The sequence below is a fragment of the Spodoptera frugiperda genome, chromosome 13, assembly GCF_023101765.2.
Source record: "Spodoptera frugiperda isolate SF20-4 chromosome 13, AGI-APGP_CSIRO_Sfru_2.0, whole genome shotgun sequence".
NCBI lineage: Eukaryota > Metazoa > Arthropoda > Insecta > Lepidoptera > Noctuidae > Spodoptera > Spodoptera frugiperda.
Window position 1 is genome coordinate 5189122 of NC_064224.1, and position 21091 is coordinate 5210212.

General features: G+C 34.2%; 1 protein-coding gene across 1 annotated transcript in view; it reads right to left on the reverse strand.

Moving 5' to 3' along the window:
- Positions 1–15005: 15005 nt before the first annotated feature.
- The window catches only part of LOC118270731 (T-cell leukemia homeobox protein 2), a 36488-nt gene continuing 30402 nt past the window's right edge, over positions 15006–21091 (reverse strand). The window contains exon 3 of the mRNA XM_035586490.2: positions 15006–15555. Within this exon, the coding sequence (XP_035442383.1) occupies positions 15255–15555 (301 nt within the window). The 3' untranslated portion in view covers positions 15006–15254. The remainder of the gene's footprint in view (positions 15556–21091) is intronic.

Sequence of the window (21091 nt, forward strand, 5' to 3'; positions counted from 1 at the left end):
AGTGTGTCTCAGTACATTTTTTATAGAATAAGCCGGTAAACGAGCAGACGCATCACCTGATGGTAAAGCAATCGCCGCCTTGGACACTTCAAACACCAGACGCATACAAGTGCGTTACCGGCTTTTTGGGGTTTAGGAATTTTAGGGTTATTTGGGGAATCAGGGATTGGGAAGATTGGGAAGGGGGGTAATTGGGCCTCCTATCCCATATTATGTTATCTGTCCACTACCATGTGTCCAGAAAGAACAATTCCACATCAATACTACATTCATGTCTATATTTAATCCTACATCAATTTTCGCATCATCATTATCAGCTTTTCTAAATCCCTATAGCAAGTCCTACGCAGTTAAAGTTTCATTTGTCCGCTATTAAATATCATGTCCATCAACTATGAGATCACTATCATCACCGGAGCGTGGGACTCCATCAAATTCGTGTGACGATCTCCAAACATTTATAACTTTTCTCCTGAGAATACCATTAGTTGGGGACCGATCTACCACTTTATTTTGATCTCCCTCGCCCCCTTCTTCATCTACTTCTATGGGAGTTTTAGGGGTGTGTACTTTAGAGGTGGAGATCATTTTATAATGGACAATTTGGGTTTGGCTAGTTGAATTCGCACGGGTTTGAGATTACAGGATAAGTGAGAGGAAATTTTTGATGTTAGGGTCAAATATTACTTTAGTGTTTGTTTGATATTGTATCCGATTAAATCTTGTATGTATGGTAACATAATAATTGTGTCTTTATTTTTTTGTTTACATTTTATTATTTGTAGGTAGTGGACTCACCTGTGTTAGATTATTTGATTGAGGAAAACTTATTTGAATCTTTAGATGATTCAGGATCTAGACTATTTTCTGTTTTTTTTTTTTTTATATAGATTAGGGGGCAAACGATTAGAGGAGTCACCTGATGGTAAGCGGTCAGTGCCCCCCATGGACACCCGTAACATCAGACGAGTCACAGGTGCATTGCCGGCCTTTTAAGAAGGAATACGTTCTTTTCTTTTAAACATAATTCGGAATGATATACTATGAGGTATTTTCATATAGCAACCAACAACGGCAGACCTCGATGCCATGTTACATATATAGTAGATATTTACCATGTAAAGACTTATAGAAGTAAACGACATAAAACCGCGCATATCTTCCCAACTATAACTAATATGAACCCATAAATACCCGGCAATAAAACTAATGGCACTCGTCATTAGCCTTTGACCCGTAAGATCTAATACGACTTTCTAATGACACACTGTTTCGGGAAACTGAACGAGAGTTTCAATCGCGAGAGACTAAAGAATCTATGATGATAATATTGTAATATTCATTTTGTTTACATAGCGATGTCCAAGTCGATTTATTTGTTTAATAATTTTACTATATCTCTAAGTATTCGCATGATAATAACTTATGTAATAACTTAAGACAGAATGTCCTTCAAGTAGACACTAAATAGATTAACCGACTTGGTATTACATGGATCTCACAACTTTTGACGGTAGAAAGACTGAGCTGCGAGACTTGGGTTTTTTACAGGATGTTTTTGATGGGATCTCACTTCTTTTTGTAGAGCCTTTCTTTTTGATACCATCTACTTCTAACGAATTTTGTTAAAGGTCTTATGATATTTTCTTATTTTTATATGTAGTCTTCCTCTTTTTCTTTTCCGGTACTACTTCTTGAGCTTCAGCCACAGTTTTTCTCAAAGCCCACTCCCTGTCTCTATGGGCTTTTCTCGGAGGCTTTGATGTCTCAATTTTTGACAAGTCTGGACGGTAAATACTTCTTAATCTGTTGTATTCACAAATTGATGATTCCTGCGCTTTAATACTTCCAAAGTCGACATTAATGAGATGTAAACCGCCCAGACTTGTAACTCTCGAAAGTGCCACGTAAGCTTGACCGGATGTGAACACTGCAGAACCTATATCCATCAGCGCATTACTTAGGCTTAGGCCCTGACTTTTATGTATAGTTATAGCATAGGCTATACATATGGGAAATTGTTCGCGATGAACATAAGCTCTATTAATAATTTCAAATTTAGTTTTGACCGGACCAAGCTCAGGCACATCCGAACAGCATGAGGGCGCTCGCACGTATGCGTGCGGCTGCCGCTCGCTCGAAGGCATTCACATTTCATTGTTCTGTCATTTTGGCGTATATTTTGCTTGTCAGTCATAGAGTAAAATAGAGGCCAGTCTGTCTGTAAGGAGGCTAGTCGCGCTAACAATTTATATATAACAGATTTAAATTATAATATATTGTTTTATTAGATTTTCGTACTTCATTCAAGACATGTCCAATCATGTGTTTTTCATTACGTCGACCATTTTACAAGTAATAATGTTGTTCAGTTTCATGGGCTAAACACACCCTTACCCACCCTATACCCCCTCCTTTGCCTCATATGGTAGGTAGTAGTGGTATGGTAGGTAGTGATAACCACCACCAACCACCAACTGCATAAATAACTTTGTAATCCCATATATTTATATGGGATTACAAAGTTATTGATGCAGTTGGTGTATTTGGAAAACTGGACCGAAATTACAAAATATTTAAGTTTTCCCATGATTAAGACACTAAACTCTATATGTATTCCAAATATGAAGCTTCTAAGTCTGCTAGAAGTGCCTTGGACTTTTGATGATCGGTGAGTCAGTGAGTGACAAAATTTAGAAACTTTAACAAGTTGTCATTCTTAAACTACTGGTTCAAATTGACTGAAATTTTAAATATTCCGTGTTTATACAATGCCGGATTAGTTACTGAAGATTCAGGTTTTTTGCTTTATCCACAACCGAATTATAGGGGGTCGAAAACGGCCCGAATTGCTTCGAGAAAAGGATGGTACGGCCGTGCCGCTTGGTTGCTCGACTTAATGAGGCACTGCCGTCAAAGCGATACCATGTGCAAACAGAAGTAAACGACATGGAGCCGCACATATCTTCCCAACTATAACTAATATGAACATAAATAGCAATAAAACTAATGGCACTCATTCATTAGCCTTTGACCCGTAAGATCTAATACGACTTTCTAATGACACACTGTTTCGGGTCGCAGTTTATAGACGTTCTATGGTGATAACCTTAAGGGCATTTACATAGGGTCGATGTTTATTTAAAAATATATTCTTCTATCTCTAAGTATCGCAGAATTGTGAAGTCTGGAGAGCCATGCTTCAGCACGAATAGGCTGTCTCGACCGGAGTTATACCACGGCTTCACAGAAAACCGATATGAAACAAAGCTTAGCTTGTTTCGTTGTGTGATTGAACCGGAGGAATACCCCTCTTCCTAATTTCCCAATCCCCGATTCCCCAATAACCCTTAAATTCCTAACCCCCAAAAGGCCGGCAACGCACTTGCAACGCCAGAGTGTTACAGGTGTACATACGGCGATGATTGTTTACCATTAAGTGATGCCCCTGTTCGTTTACCGGCTTATACCCTAAAACTCCACTAGCGCTGTCTCATGAGCAAAAAATTCAAAACTCTTATTCGTCAGGGAAATTATAGGCTTAAAGAGGTGGCTTAAACAGAATTTCCAAACCAAATCCATTGGTGTTGGCGCATCAAAATGGACTGTTTGAATTTACCATCAGATATTCTACCATCCTATCCCATATACCTTAACCATTCTATTAAAAAAGTACCAAACAATTCTTCATATCTTAACAACTGAACATCACCGTACAGTCACCACCACAAGTGTACCGATATCTATCAAAGCGTTGACACGTTATGAATATTGTAGAGTGTAGAACAAGACGGTGTTTCGTTGTTAGGGTCAACTGTCATCCGTCAAAGTCCATTTCAACTTTAAATTTACACTTTATTTCATTTTTTTCCTTCGGGGCGAACGTAAAAGCGTTATCGAGTAAGGGTGTTGAAAATAATAGGGGGGACGCGGAATTTTTAACATTGAAAAGTTGCCTGATAAAATATTAAAAGGTTTTCGTATTGACTGTACTTTGGGTCTAGGTTTTGTAATGTTTGCTTTTTGCTTGAATCGTTTTATTATACCTATATTGACCTGATTTTTTATTTGCTAAATAGATAGACAATGTGTTATTGCAGACCACAATCAAATAATAATTATCACTCTCTGTCATTTTTAAATAATAGTGAAAGTAACTTATTTCTTGATCATAAATTATTGAAATAATAAATAGCGTTTTATGAAATTTAAAATAATACATGTCCATTATAATTATTTCATAATTATCGTATAATAAGGTATAAGCGAAGTCCAATTCACTGTGAAATTCGTCTTATATTGTAACAAACATACACACAAACACAATCTCACACTCTTTCGCATTTATTAAATTAGTAAGATGTTCTAATTACCTACATTTAGTCTAAATAGATAGTACGGTAGTGTCGTATGAATTAACAGACAGGGTCACACAGCGATACTCCACTGTGGTTTCATAATGAGGCCTGTGTCAAAGCGACAAATTGTGCAACGAGCTACTAAAGGAAATGGAGGATGCAACGAATCTTTACTTTAGCTAAATAGTAGTTAGTTAAAAGAAATTGCTTATTAAAAGGCCTTTGAAGTTGTAATAATCAATAGGTTTTGTAGGATATTAATGGACAAACTTTATGTTTTCTTGTTGTTGATTATTTGTTGACTTTGACTGTATATTTGCTACGATTAATGTATTTTTTGCGCAAATTCCATTTCACGTAGAAGGGATCGTGACGAATATGAAGAGAAGATGAAGAGAACCATGAGAGAATTCTCTTAATAAAACATTTAACAGAATCTTACTGAAATACGTTTGTGATAACACAGAGAATAGTCTCGAGCGTATTAGTCGCTGTACCGACTGCACATTTTTGATGGGATACGCTATGGAGACCCGAAACACCAGAGGCGTTACACGGTTAGGAATTCAAGGGTTTCGGAAGAGAGTTGTGGGAAATCGGGCCTCTGATAATCTCATTCAGACAACGAAACACAACACAAGCTGTTTGTTGTTTAACGTCGGTTTTCTGTGAGGTCATGGTATCACTCCGTCAAAACAAATACTACCTATTCTAATCTTTAACTATCAAAAGAACCTAGGAATATTATAACGTATTCACTCTAAAATACCGTCCTACATCCACGACAGACTCACCTCAAATTGCACGCCAGCCCGAGATTATATTTGATGCAGTCCTAATCAGTCTCACTTACCGACTAATTGCTTTCCACTAGCACTATGCGAACATGTGAACTCGACTACTTAAGAGAGGTAATAATTAAGCTTTGCAATGGCTTTAATTGTCGTACTATTTAAATTGGTCGGGTTGCTTGTGCTTTTGCGGCTAATTAGGTTGAAGTTTTAATGGAAAATCGTTGCGGTTCTAGTGAATTATTTGTTGTCTATAGATAGAATTGGTGAATTTGATTTTTAAGTTGATTTAATGATTGTAAAAACGTATCTAATGAAATTGACGTTTCTGTATAAATAATGATTTATCATTTGCTCAGTTTGTTAAGTAAATCGAGTATACGGAGGTTATTGAACTATTCTTACAAAGCCTCTCTCTCTCTGGTTGTTCCCTCATGTTTGATGATCGTGGTCAGCATCAGGGTTGCCTCTGGAGCTAATGATCTGCACGGTTTCTATCCAGCGGTCTCTTACAACCGTGTAAAATTTTGAAGACGAGGCCTTCGCCTGGCACTCATTTCATTGGGGAACGTCCGCGCGATCTCTTGCCTTCGGTTTTCGCAACCAGTTACAACTACTCTATTGAATGAACTATTCAAAGAAGCAAGAAGATATCCTTGAAAACAGTTGTAACTAGCGAATTTGGCTTCGTGGTCCGAAAAAATTGAGCATGTATAACTCTTCACTCTACCAAAAAATCATACTACGTCATGTAAGACAGACCAACATACATCATATCGTCTATATTTCCGAACCGATACGACCTTCAAACTTTCAAGAAAAGTGCGTATTCCTTTTTAAAAAGCCGGCAAAGCACCTGTGTCTCCTTTGGTGTTGCGGGTGTCCATGGGCAGCGCTGATTGCTTACCAGGTGATCCATCTGCTCATTTGCGTTCTATACCATAAAAAACACTCTCCCATTTACAATACCAGTAACAAGCAACTCTATTTCGAAAGCTATTCGATTAACAATCGTGTAGCTACACAAGTTAGTTTAACTATCAGTTATTACGAGAAACTATTCAAATTATGTTGTCGTGTTATTGTATGACATCGAATTAGTAGCGAACTAGCGAACGGCTCGCAAAGAAGCGCATGTCTGTCTGTCAGTCTCATTTGTTTAGTCTGTTTGCTGTGTGGTGGCGGCGTGAATAAAACAAGATGGCGGATGATTTATTTTTAATATTGATTTTATACGCAATAAATAAGTATATTTTCTTTTAAGTATTTCGTGTCTGCCTCGTTGATCGAGTGGTCGCAAGGGCGATTGCCGGACAGGGGTCTCGGGTTCGATTCCCGGGTCGGGCAAAGTATTATTTTTTTTCGTAATTTTCGAAAAGTTCTCAGTAGTAGCACGGAGTCTTGACGTTTGAGTCCAGTATAAATAAAGGCTTATGCTTACTACTTGGTAACTTATAATAATAAGGAGCTCAACTTCAATGTATTCAAGCACTTTCTCAAACATTTACATAGCAAAAACATTAACCAACGAATGGATCAACATTTTTTACAGTACCTACTAAAATTGAAGTTATCTTCATGACAATCCACAGTAACATCACTACATTCTCTAATACGGCAGTTTGCACGCTACACCTATTAAGTCCCAGTTTCGATTCCCGACGTGCCCTTGCGACTTTTGTGACTAATTTGAGACAAACGTCACGCGATACAGGAAAAAACAGTTTTAAAGGTTTTTTGAGGGCCCATTATTTTAATATGACTGTTTTAGAACGAACACCAATTTGGATTTGGAGACAAAATTGTTACAATTGTTAGTTTTGTTTTTTGGTTTTTGAAATTAAAATGTAAAGGTAAAAATACGTTCGACACATTCATTGTGGTGTTAGATTTGTTCATAGGAATAGATATTTACGGAATCAAGGATTTTTGTAGTTCGATTCTACAATGACGTTGGCAGAATAAGTCGAAGGTCTTTACCGACTATAGTTAAGACTTTATGTAATTTCTATGGTTTCTATGGTTCCCTACTCGCAAAAGGTCGGCAACGCGCATTAATGACTCGTCTGGTGTTGTTTTATGGACGATATAATTTTTAACGGAAAGACGGTCCTCTATTCGCAAAAGGTCGGTAATACACATAACTCGTCTTGTGTTGCGTTAGGGACGATGCTAATTACCATCAAAAGAACAGTCTGTACATATTTATCCCCTACCTATACTTACAAAATCTTTAGTTAAAATAGTGGTGGTGAAAACCAATTACAATGACAACTTCGGGGTAATTTTGTCCATAAAAACAAAGCGCTCATAAACGATTTCTTCCAATAATATGTATCCTTTTGTTTAGGGATTCCCATTACAAAAATCCTCAAGCAACTGTCTTATATTAAAACTACTATTTGTAACCATTGCTGTTTTATAAGTGAGCACAAAACATCGGCTTCATATCAAAACGTCAATGGATGTCTACAAAAGCGATTAGCACAAAAATAGTAGGGTTACCAAAAAACAATCAGTTTAGTTTTTTTCTTTACGCTTCACAAAACAAAACGTAATAATGACAGTACAGGAGTCACGTATCTTTAATGTTTCGTTATTATATAAAACCTTCTTGGTATTAAAATTGTATTAAACTTCAAAATGGAGATCTAATTGTCGCTAAATCGTCCATTTGTGGACGGAAACGGGGCCATTTTTTGTTTTTTATTTAAAATCGATTTCGTTTAGTTTTTTTTTAATTCATTTGTGGACAATTGTTTTCCGTTTGGTGTGCACTGTGTAATTTAGACGGGGCGCCGCGTTTTTTAGTTCAAATATATTTTGAATTTGGACTTTTGAGTCATAAGTCTTACCTACTGTATTTTATATGATTGGTCGGTTCTTTTTATGTAGTCTGTTGTATGAGTCTGTGATCACGATCCTCAATTATTTTAGGTTGGAATTATGGCTTTGATATTATGCTAGTCATCGTTGTTCATTTATTTGGCGTTTAATAGATAGATCCTTAATGGGCAGTATCGTACTCATTATTACGATCAATACGTACAATATGCGTATTCTAAGATACGTGTTTTTTTATGGAATAAGCCGGTAAACGAGCAGACGGATTACTTGATGGTAAGCTATCGCCGCCGCTCATGGACACTTGAAATTGAAACACATTGAGACGTTACAATTGCGTTGCCGGCCTTTTGGGGGTTAGGAATTTAAAGTTTGTTGGGGGATTGGGAAGTGGGGTAATTAGGCCTTCGGTAACCTCACTCACAAAACGAAACACAACGTAAGCGTTGTTTCACGTCAATATACTGTGAGGCCGTGGTATCACTCCGGTCGAGCCGATCCATTCGTGCCAAAGCATGGCTCTCACACAACACATTTGTATAGGTATATCTTGCATAGATACTAGCTTATAAGATTTGCAGCAGTTTGGGAAGTTGTAACGGGCTACAGAATATTCAAAGATATTTAATTTATGCTATAAGGATATACTTAACATATAGGGTTCACGGAAAGTTTTTGATACGGTAGACGAGCAAAGAAATTATAAGCCTATGCTTTCTCACGATGATTTCCTTCACTGTTTGTCAGTGGTATCTGAATAATCTTAAAAAGTACATAGTACTCGGAATAAGTCACATTGATACTTGCCGTTAGTAGGCTTTGGACCGCATCCTCATGCATAAGAAGTGGGTGTTAAACCCCTTGGCCACCACGACATAAGTAATTCTTTACTATTACCGTCATAACTACTGCAGTCAGTGTTCACAATTAATAATGCCTTATTTTATTAGTGCCTTCACTTATTTTTTTAGGTTACCATTATTATCTAGACACACGGCAGTGTGTCCGCCAAGTTCGAGCAAAAAACCGACACACCGGCCGTGGGTTATATTACACGAACCATTTCGGGCCAAGTTCGACCCACCTATAACTCAAAATCTATTTTATCTACGCATATGAAATTTCTAGTATCTGTCGAGATCTACTTACTTATCTAAAATACAAAATTTCATTAATGTACACGCGGCTACTGTAACTAGTATACACCAACACATCGGCACAACTATCACTACACAATATCCCTGTGTGGGTATTCCGTAGTAATGTGCATAAAAACGTTTGACCATTACGCACACATTGGTATATATTATAAATTTTGTGTCGGTATATGTATTTTTATAATTTAATAGATGGGTAAGGTTAAAAATATTTACAATTGATGATATGATTCAACATTTTCACTAAACTAGACGTAGTGCTCGTAGACGAGTGGTTTAATGAGCTTGCTCTAATCGTCTCCCTCTACGCCGATGTGGGTTCGAAACCAGCAAAACATATTTTTTACATGTATTTTATTTCGTTGTTTGTCTTTTTTAAGTTTATTTTTGTTTTCTGTATAATAAAATCAGACTATAAAAGAAGCATTTAAGTCGGTAAATAAAACGATATCTATTTTATTACATATAATTTATTTTTATAGAAATAAAGTATAAATATTGGATATAAATCAAATAAAAAATGTTATTAATTGTTTTCATAGACATTTTTTTATTTATTAATGATTATTACAAAAAAATATATATTATTAAATAATATTTTTTATTATTAATTAAATAATAATAATAAAATTTTAATATTGTTTATTACTTATTATTAAACAATAAGAAACATTATATATATATATATATTTTTTAATATTAAAATTTAAAATTAAAAAAAGTATTAAAAAATAAAATTATTATAAAAATTTAATTAAAACATTTGTAAATATTGTTATTTCTTGAAATTGGCAAATTTTTGTTATTAGAATTCTCCATTTTGTGTTTTAAGGCGGTTGCTATAAGATTCAATATTGAGTGGGCAATATGTTAGCAAAAATGTGACGATTAATACAAATAAGTTTTTAACATTATAACATTTCGAATCATACTCTAAGTTGGTTAAGGATGAGCGTAAATATAATGTTTCAAATTAGTTGAACAGCAGTTACATAAGTTATTAAAAATGAGAAGTGAAGTGAATCAACATGTTGAATAGAAAGAAATTATGACAATTTCTAACCGCATAACAATAACATCACTTCACCGTATTTTCTAGACTGCATTATAATATTATTTTAAAAATATAAACATTGTAGTTAATTTGGACTATATATAATTTGGCTGATGGCTCAGTAACTGATTCAGAAATCGATATAACTCAGCGTTAACGCAAAAAAAAATTCAATACAAATAAATTTAAACTTTATGCTGCTAGCATGAAATTAATTATTTACATCGTTAAATATAACCACATTATTAGCCCTATCAAAATTTATAAAACTTCTGGCAAAATTTTATCGTTGTTCCTGGTGCATTGTGGGCAGTAATATCTTTTTGGGTGGCTTCCTGCACCTTAAACCAGAATGCAGGTGCCTCCTTATTGTTTGCGTGAAGACATATAGTGCCGTTGCTGCAGTGCGCGTTGAAAAAGGAATCAGCCTTATGCCTGGCTATGATGTCGTAGTGCCGGGCTAACGAATTTGCCTTCGGCTTCGGCCCAGCTTGGCAATTTTTAATATCACCAGTCTCCGCATATCTGCGCACCCATAACTGCACGGACTTATACTATTAAACAAAAATATATTATTTAAAATACCACGAAAATCTATAAAGTTACTTATCAATAGGAATAAAATATAACTACAAGTAGCTTTAGTTGTAAACACAATAATTATACAATATTTTATAATCAACATATATATAGGTTTACACAGTAATAAAATGCTACTAAAATCCTTTAAGCTACAACAGGATTAATAATAAATTATTTATAAGGATATTTAAGAAAATATTATTATTAGTATCCTATTAATATAAATTAAAATAGATTAAGTTTTAAATTTATTAAACAATAATTGTTTATTCTTAATAATAAATTCATCAATAATAATAAAAATGTATTCATTATTCAAATATTAATATTCATTATTAATAATAAAATATTAAAAAATAATAAATATTTTTAAATATAATTTAAAAATATAATTTTAGAGAACTTTAAATAAAATTATTAATTCAATCAATTACCCAGAATATCAACATAATAATTATCTTATTTACTCACCGATATCGTTAAGCGCCTTTCTATTTCACTAAAGAAAAGAACTATCTAAAACAAAAGATCTATCTTTTGTTCGTGCAAAATAATTACTTCTGCCTTTTTCAAATTTGTGAAGTGTTGAGACATGTTGAGTTTTACACACGAATTATGTAGCAATAAACTATGAAAATGAAATGCTCATAAATTGACAACTAAGAATATAATTTTATTTTGTAAGTTGGGTGATTTGGAAAATATTTAAAGAATTGACGGTAGTTACTTTATAAACGGGCTAAATAAAATGACCCGAGAGTTTCATGGTCGCCACAAACATTACAAATTTAATACTCAAGTATCGAATCATTAGAAATTTAGAATTAGATGTTGTTTAAAAAATATTTGATAAACACTACAAAAAGAACTAGTTATTGCTGGGTTCGATCCTGCGACACCTTGCCTGATAACTCAAAGCGTTAACCATTACGCCAAACGTGCAATTAATAAATGTTACGAAATATTGTAATGGATTCAATAACATAAATATACGACGAGAAGATTCCTTTAGATATATTTGTATGGATATAATTTGTGTAGCTCGATCGTTCGTTGTTCGATTTATTAAATGTTTGTTAAGTATTATTTTTATCTCTACCCTTGTTTTTATTCATAAAATCTTTTACGAAATTCTTACATATACCGACACAATAATTTATAGTATATACCAATGTGTGCGTAATGAACAAACATTTTTATGCACATTACTACGGAATACCCACACAGGGATATTGTGTAGCGATAGTTGTGCCGATGTGTTGGTGTATACTAGTTATCGTTGCAATTTGTACCTATTGTAGGTCTTGAGATATTGACGTCAGAAAATCGCTATTTTTACTATACACTCACTGACTGACTCACTCACTCACTCACTCACTCATCAAAAACCTAGACCACTTCCAATGGTCGTATTGACTTGAAATTTGGCATGGAGGTAGGTCTTTAGGTCAAGGTAAAGGAAAAAATCTGAAAATGGCCAAGTGTGAGTCGGTTTTAAAAATAATGAAGGTGTAAATTCATACCCCTAAGGAACTAAAACAAAAAAATTATCTATATCTTCCAATGGTCGTACCGACCTAAAATTCGTTACGAAGGTTTGTATTTAGTCAAAGTAAAGTAAAATAAGAAAAAAAGAAAATAAACCTTACAAAAATAAATGAAATCCCACCCAAAACATAAATGTGAAAGGCTGCCAAGTTCGATAATATTGGAATGCTTCGCCTATAAAAGAAGTGAGATCTAAATAAGTACCAAGTTCCATACACAGACCTCAGTTAAAAATGATATAACTTGGCAAGTTTTAATAGAAAATTATATACTTGACTCATTGCGTTTAGTAGGTTTATAACAAAGTGTGTGAAAACTTGCCAACTTGTTATATCATTTTTAACTGAGGTCTGTGTATGGAACTTGGTACTTATTTAGATCTCACTTCTTTTATAGGCGAAGCATTCCAATATTATCGAACTTGGCAGCCTTTCACATTTATGTTTTGGGTGGGATTTTTAAGCTTACTGTAGAAAGGGTTTCTTTCATTGGATTTCAGACTGGCTGATCAAAATTATTTAATAAATAATCAAAAACAAAATACGACATGACTTTGACTTTGTTTGCAGTCTAATTTTGTTTAATTTACATTTTCTTTTTTGCAATTGAAGAATCGGTTGCCTTTGAAAAAGAAATTTGGTGTAGTAACAGGTGTAGATTATTGCCTGGAATAACACATAGGATACTTTTTAACCCATAGGACCACGGTTGAAGTTAGTTTTGAATAAAAATAAAACCAACATGGATATTTCAATATTTTTATTAAAACGTTCACCTTGTGTATGTAGCCAACGCAATGAAAATTCGACAATTATACAATAATTTACATTTCTAATACAATTAACGCAATATAAGACAAATTTCACAGTGAATTGAGCTACTTCGCTTATATCTTATTATACGTAATTATATAACTAATATTTACAAATTATTTTTCACTTGGAATGTATTAAAATTTAAATTTCATAAAAAGCCATTTTTTATTTCATATAATAAATATAATTTATGATCAAGACATCAGTTGTCTCTCACTATTGTTCGAAAATGACAGAGAGTGAAAATTATTTGAATTAATTTTATTTTATTCATTCATTTCTACATTCATAAAGTTTTAAATTTAAAACGCGCAATTTATTTTACGTTACAAAATGAGAAATTATATTTTGTTGTAATTTATTTTATGAAATATTTATATTTAAAAAAGAGTAAGTATCTATACATTAATTACACTTTTTTGTGTATAAAATGTCAGATAAGTATTGAGATCCGAGTGAATATTAAAAATAAAATACGAAGACTATAAACTTATTGAATATTTACAATAATTGTACATAATATTATAATCTAAATATATTATTAATACGTAAATACTTATTAGTTTACTGGGTAATATTGCTGCGATCGAATCCAGTGGCTGGATAGAATAATAGAAAGGACTATATAATATAAGGTGTTCTAAATGTATCTACCACTACTTTAATGGGAGGTAGTGTTGAGTTAGTGAAAAAATTTCGTGCCGGATCAGTTAATTGAATTTCAGAACATAAAGAACGAAACATCGCCCTACTCTGCATAAAGTGGTTCAGAAATACGCATGAAGCCACAGAAACAGAGAAATAGATCGCTATTTCATAACAAACTCATACGTAGATGTGTTTGTATGAAAAAATAATATATACTCATAATCAATAATTTATATTTACTATTGTAATCTTGAAACACAACACTACCTCCCATTAAAGCCGTGGCAGATACTTTTAAAGCTCCTTATATAGCCAATGTATAGAATAAAATTGAGTTAAATATGTATAAAAGCAATATCTAGTAGTATTATTATTTTTTAAGTACAATCACGCCAAGAATCTTGCATACCGACTACATAATTATTACAATTTTGATTACAATAAGAAGTCCATAATTATTAATTTACATTCTTCGCTACATATCAAATAAGCAGACTTAGATAATATTCTATTACACATTTATCGACTTATAATTAAATAACTACAATTATAATACTGATAAAATTTATTTACATTTAAATTTAAGTATTTTTTATTGCTACTTATAATTTAAAAATACAAAAGAGCGTAAGTAATCTGTTGTATTTATTGCATTAATGTATTTTTTATTGTAGATTACGTGGACTAGAGGCGAATTTCAATACTAAATTGAGTAGAAACGAGTTATTATATCTTATTATTGTATTTTTATAATAATAGGTATTCATTTTATTACATTTATTACGCTCGTAATATTTTTTGTGACAAGCTAATTTGATTGTAATTGATTTTTATATTACTTGTGCTGTTTATAGAAATTTTATAGACTGAGGGTTGAATATCAAATTATTAACTGCCGTACTCAGAGACATTTAATGATTACTACATGATTACAATTTTGTACCGAAAACAATTGCTAAGAACTGGGTTTAATAAGTAACTATTAAATGACTCTGAGTGTGGCGGTAAGTGACTGAACAGATCTCATAGCTTTTTAGACAGGTCATTGTCAGTAATTTTGTATATTGTTCATATTTTGTACTCAAATAATTTTCACATATTTAATTATACAGATAAAACTGAATACTTTATGAACGTATAATACATTTTCCACTGGGATTTTATTACACTTCAAAAAAGGTTTTTTAATGGAATTGGTTAAAACCAGTATAAGTAGGACCTATCGTTCAAAATCTCTTATAAATGAAAGCTATAGTCATAAAAATATCACTGGCAATAAAAATTACAGACGGCAATAAAAAAAAAGATCTTTAATCAAAATTCTACGTTCAAATCATTACATTATCAGCAGACTGTACGATAGCTCCATTCGAAATTCAAATCTTTTAAAACGCACTTTATTACTAGCCAGTACGCATTACATGACATAATTCCTTTTCTAAAACTTAATCTACGAATCAACATATAGGTGACGCTACAGGCGGCGGGTGAGGTGGCTGAGCGGTCGCCGCTTGCGCATTTATAAAATTACTTTGATTCCCAGCCCATGGTTGGAGGTTTTGTAAAGCACTTAATGCGGTATTCGAAGGTTGGGCTTGTGCTGGGTTGGTGGAGTTCTGATAGTGTAGTGCTGAAAGCTGTGCTGAGCCCGGCGGTGGTTCTGGCATGTAACCCTTGCTTAGGGCTTCAGCTTGAAGGGAGAGCATTAGGCGGTTCGCTGCTTGCCGCTCTGCCTCGCGTTCTTCGGCTGTTTGGCGTCTGTAACAATGAATAATAATTTTAGTATTGAATAACAACGCAAACTTCAATTTCTTTTTGTATGAGAAACAGCGTGTTGGATTATAATCGGCTTGATCATATTGTCTAAATTGCTGAGACAGAATTATCCATCCTAAGCGTATCGCTAATGCGATATTCGCGCTATCGCAAAAAGATGGTCTTTGAGGACAATAAATAATTTTTATTTCATCGGTTGTTCGTATAAATCCAATGTGTTGACATTTCTATTAATTTATTCGATTAACGTTTAAATGTAATTTGAGTCAACAGAAACGATGATCTCTTTCAAGAAAGCATACACACATTGATTCCACAAAACATACCCCAACTTAACTACGAAAATGTCCGTTAAAATCCAATAAACTATTTTTATCCGATTTATCAATAAATCAGTTTAATTGCAGGCCTAGCATGTGTAAACAATGCAGGTTGACCAGTGAACAGGGCATTAATGAGCGAGTCAAATTATTCACGAACCATTGGCTCACTAGTCTGCCAGTAAATAATAAATACACAGGTAATAAGCCTCGTGTATTTATGACAGAGAATATTAAGATTATGTATTTTGTATTTGTATTCGAGTTTGTTGTAGTTATTGTATTATTTATGAATGATTATGAACGGTAACCGATTGGTAATCGATAGTAAATTTCGTGTAGGTTGGGCTTTTAGTTGTTTTACGTTAACTTAGTAATATTATGTTCTTAGCAAGATATTTTTGTTAGTGACATTTACATGAATAATGTACTAAATATTTGTAGCCATAGATATACTGCGGGGCTTCGGCTCAAAAAGCAGGAGTAGGAACGGGGTGTTTTTTAGTTAGTATGAGGCTGACACTCTAGCCTCGCCTAAGGCGGGAGAAGTCATTGGATGATTTTCCCCCTCAAAAAAACAAGCCGTAACAATAATTATGATGATGCGAAACATTTCAGTTTTTGTAAAGTTTTCGATAAAGACTCAAAGAAAACGATCCTATTTTAAGCGACAAACGACCTACCTTCCAATATCTAAACATAATAACAACCATTTACCAGAAAATCTATTATTATAAAATCTACTAATAAATGAAATATTGCCAACACAAACTAATTATGATCACAAACATCGCCCACGTTTGCTGACACCTGACACCCACGTAAATAATACATGAGTTTTAGATCTGACACTGGGGCGTGACGTCATCACTGTCAATTAAACGCTACATCTAAAATGGCGACAGGCGAATTAGTTTTACACCTTAGTTAGTGGGCGTCGAAATTCTCAATTATAGGACGGTGATTGGAATTGTCTACAATATTCCACTAAGTCAACTAAGAAATCACGGTTTATTCATGTACATTAATAGAGAAAAAGTGCTATTAGTTTCGAGTCACAAAGGGACTCATCATGAGTAGAGTAGCGGCGACGTCGCGCATCCAGGAGAGTCCTTCTGTGACTCGAAACTAGTAGAATTTTTTCTCCATTAACGTGCGTGAGTAAACCGTGATTTTTTAGTTAATTTGGTATATCTCACTATAGTTGTTAAACTAAAATTAGTAGTCAGCAAATAAGTCCCGTCAAAATAGGTCCAGACATTTCAGAAATGTGAACAACTGTCTAACCCCTACCAGATTTTGTACTTTATTACAAACCAATAAAGTTGGAATTCTATCGAAGGAACCTGATTCATGTACCCACTATCAGCGTCAGTACCGCTTGTCCTACCAAAAGACGACAGGCGAATTAGTTTTACACGTAATTCAGTGGGCGGGGTATTGATTGGACCAACGTTCTGCGAAATCGATCAATTTGGTTCGTTTTGTGTTAAGTAAATTGGTATTACTGCCTCGTTGGCCGAGTGGTTGCAAGTGCGACTATCGGGCAAAGGGTCTCGGGTTCGATTCCCGGGTCGGGCGAAGTACTGCTGAGCATTTTTCGGGTTTTCGAAAATTTTGTCAGTAGTAGCTCGGAGTCTGGAAACGTGCCCGGTATATGGCAGTAGGCTGACCACCTATTATATAGGACTTATAATACGAATGGTGAAAAGTGGTTGTATAATGTGCATCTCTGCTTACCCCTTCGGGGATAAAAGGCGTGAAGTTGAATAAGAATAAATTGGTATTACTGGTTTCGTCTAAGGATCTAAATTAAAACAAGTTTTACTGTGCAAGGCAGTTTCTACACTCCAACGGTTTCTAAACAACACATTAATTTACCACGTAAGGGACATTCAGCTATACATTTTACAACGCCTACGCATCTCTTGATATCTTTAGCAAGTCGCATACAATCTCATTAGCACTGCCAACAGCTTCACTGGCCCGAGTGAGCAGTGGTTCTTCAAGAGAAACTCCTTGTGTTGCTAGCATAACTTGCATTGTTTTCCTTGATAATTCAACCAAGTTATTTTGATTGAAGATTGTGTTCATTTTTAATTATTTTTATTGTTAGCCGTGATCGATCTACTGCAGGGCAAAGGTCTCCCTACCAACTTTCCTCCTTCTATGATTGTGTTCATAAACGGATAAATTGTATCAAAAGATAACAAATTTTCCGAGACACAGACTACCTCGTTGGTCGATTGGTTGCAAGTGCGACTGGATTCGATCCCCAGGTCAGGCAAAGTATTGCTGTTTGTTTTCGGTTTTCAGAAATTTTCTCAGTGGTAGCACAGAGTTTGGAATTGTGCTCAGTATGCGACAATGGGTTCACCCCTATCACATGGGTCTTATAACACAAATGGTGAAAACGGCATTGTGTGCCGTAATGTGCAGCTCTGCCTACCCCTTCGGGGATAAAAGGCATGTCGAAATGAAGTAAGAGTTCAGGTATATTCCTGTAGAAAGTAATGCACATGATATCCTATTTAAAACTCATGACCATGATTAACCAGACTTATACCCAAACGATTTTCACAGAACACCTTAATTTACTTCTAAGTACATTTAGTTATACCACACCTACGCCTCTCCTGCGAATAAGTCAACTGATATCTTTAGCAAGTCGCATACAATCTCATTAGCAGTTCGAACAGCTTCACTGGCCCGAGTGAGCGCTTGATCTTCAAGAGTCAAGTACACCGTCTGATAACTTTCAAGCCAACCCTCTTAACACGACGGCTCGTATTTGCATAATTTATACGTCAACTTGTCGCTGGATTAGTCGACCGACTAGTCGGTTGATTTGTTGCTGTGTCGTATTGATTTCGGTTTTTATGATATGTTATTTTAAAATTTCTAATGTCATTTGTTACGTTTAGATTGATTGAAAACTGTTTATTGTACACCATATAAAAATACAAAGGACAAACATTTCAAAATTAATAGCACAATGGGCAATACTTCATCACTACATAGTATAAAACAAAGTCGCTTTTTCTGTCATGTTGTATGTCCCTATGAACGCTTAAGTCTTTAAAACTACGCAACGGATTTTGATGCGGTTTTTTTAATAGATAGAGTAACTCATGAGGAAGGTTTTTATGTATAATACAGGTATAAAGGTATAATATATCACGATTGCACCCATGTGAAGCTGGGACTGGTCGCTAGTTAATGATAAAGGATGTATCTGCATAGATAACGACAATAATATATTAGCATACTGCATTTAATAAGAGACGTAAACAAGATTCACAATAAACCTCCACTGATAATAACAAACAAAATCCATACATTACCAACTAATATACACGAATTAAAAGAGGAAAACACTACAAGAAGCATTGAATTATTAATACTACGTACGTACGTACGTAGTACAAATAATTCTTACTCATAAAACGTTCCAAAAACGTAGGATTTAACTCCACGAAGTCTACGAAGCACAAACAGCCAACAACCAGTCACCATATTTTCCCCTTGAAAGGACCATAATGGCAGCCAACCACAACACTGCAACCACAATCCAAACTTGGACCAGTTGCACAACTGATCGGGTCGCCATAATTTTAGACCATCTCTAACAAGGGTATATCGTTTTACTAGAAACGACATCGCTTTTGTTTAATGGCTCTGTGCCGAGGTAAAGTTTAGGAGTTATTTTATGTTGTGAATCTGTTTAATATTGAGGCTTTGAGGCTGTTGTTGTATAAGTAAATGTGTTTATAAATAGATTCATGAATGGATAGGTGTTTTGTTTTTAAAAAATCTCTTTAAGACTTTGATTGCCAACAAAAATCTGTTGAAGGTAAATCCTCTGCTTGCGCCGGTCTCTTTTGCCCCTATAGCATTTAATGTGTTACTTAGGTATATCTGACACAAAAAACTAAACTGTTCTTTTGTCAAAGCATTGACTCAATTGGCATAAAGTAAGTACATTAAAATACTATGTTAAGTATGTAAGAATCGTAGCAATTGGCGTTCTAGTGTATCTGCCTACTACAGGCGTGAAGTTATGTATGTATGTATTCAAACACTGAAATTATTCATGTTTCATGAGTGTATAACTATTTTACCTGCTAACAAATGGTAATACAGTAAAAAAACTCAACAACAAAGATTAGTTTACAACCAAAACAATACCTTAACATCACGACTGCGCCATCTTCGCTCAAACCACATCCATTAAAACTATATCTGCGGTAATAAGTAGGCAAGTACTTAGATAATGCCACAACTTAACTCTTAGCGGCCTTTACTTAAAAGGGGTGAACACACTTTACCGTAAATGATACTCCGCCTTTTTAATACTTTATCAGGTGGAACATGAGACTTCTTGAACTTTTTAATTTAATGATTTTAATCATTAGGTTCTTGAAGAATGAAGGCGTCTGAACGAAAATCTTAAAGAACGAATTTCTGCGAGAAATATTACCTACACATGTTTTTTTTTTTAAGAATCAATCACTTCGGATCGAGCTAGGATAGTCAAATTACTTTGAGAATGGAAAGAAAGATTTAAAGTTAAGATGATAGAACGTAAAATTGAACAGAAATGCCTGAATTTTTACTTAACCAATAGTGAAAAGAATCATGAAACGAACATAGGTTTGTTCTAAGTTTTAGTGTTTAACCAACAAAACAGTTATTCTATGTCATGTTTCATGAGGATAAAGCCTTTGTCTAAACAAAATTTATGTTATCATGAATAGAATACGCCCATTACCTATGTTAGGTGTCTTAAGAATCATATAGGGTATGACACAAATTCATTTTGTAGCAATTTCAAAAGTTTTTTTAAACAAAATTTATAAATCGAATGATTAAAACTCCCGATTGATCCCCAATCGATACCCAACCACTTATTTTAAACAGCTAAAAATATGCAAAAAGCTCTTTAACACACATTTACGATTATGACTCCTTCAGGCTCGCGAAATTCACTCGCGATATCGATTATTATCATAATCTCAGTTTTATTCCAACATTAAATACTTCGAACCATTCAAGCAGAACATAATACAAAGGGCGGTGCACACTAATGAACACTTAAAAACTTAATCGTTATTAAGCACATTGACAAGAGTATCGTTCCAAAAAATTTTCAATTACGATAAAGGCCTTACATAATTGAGACTCTTAAGTTACCAACG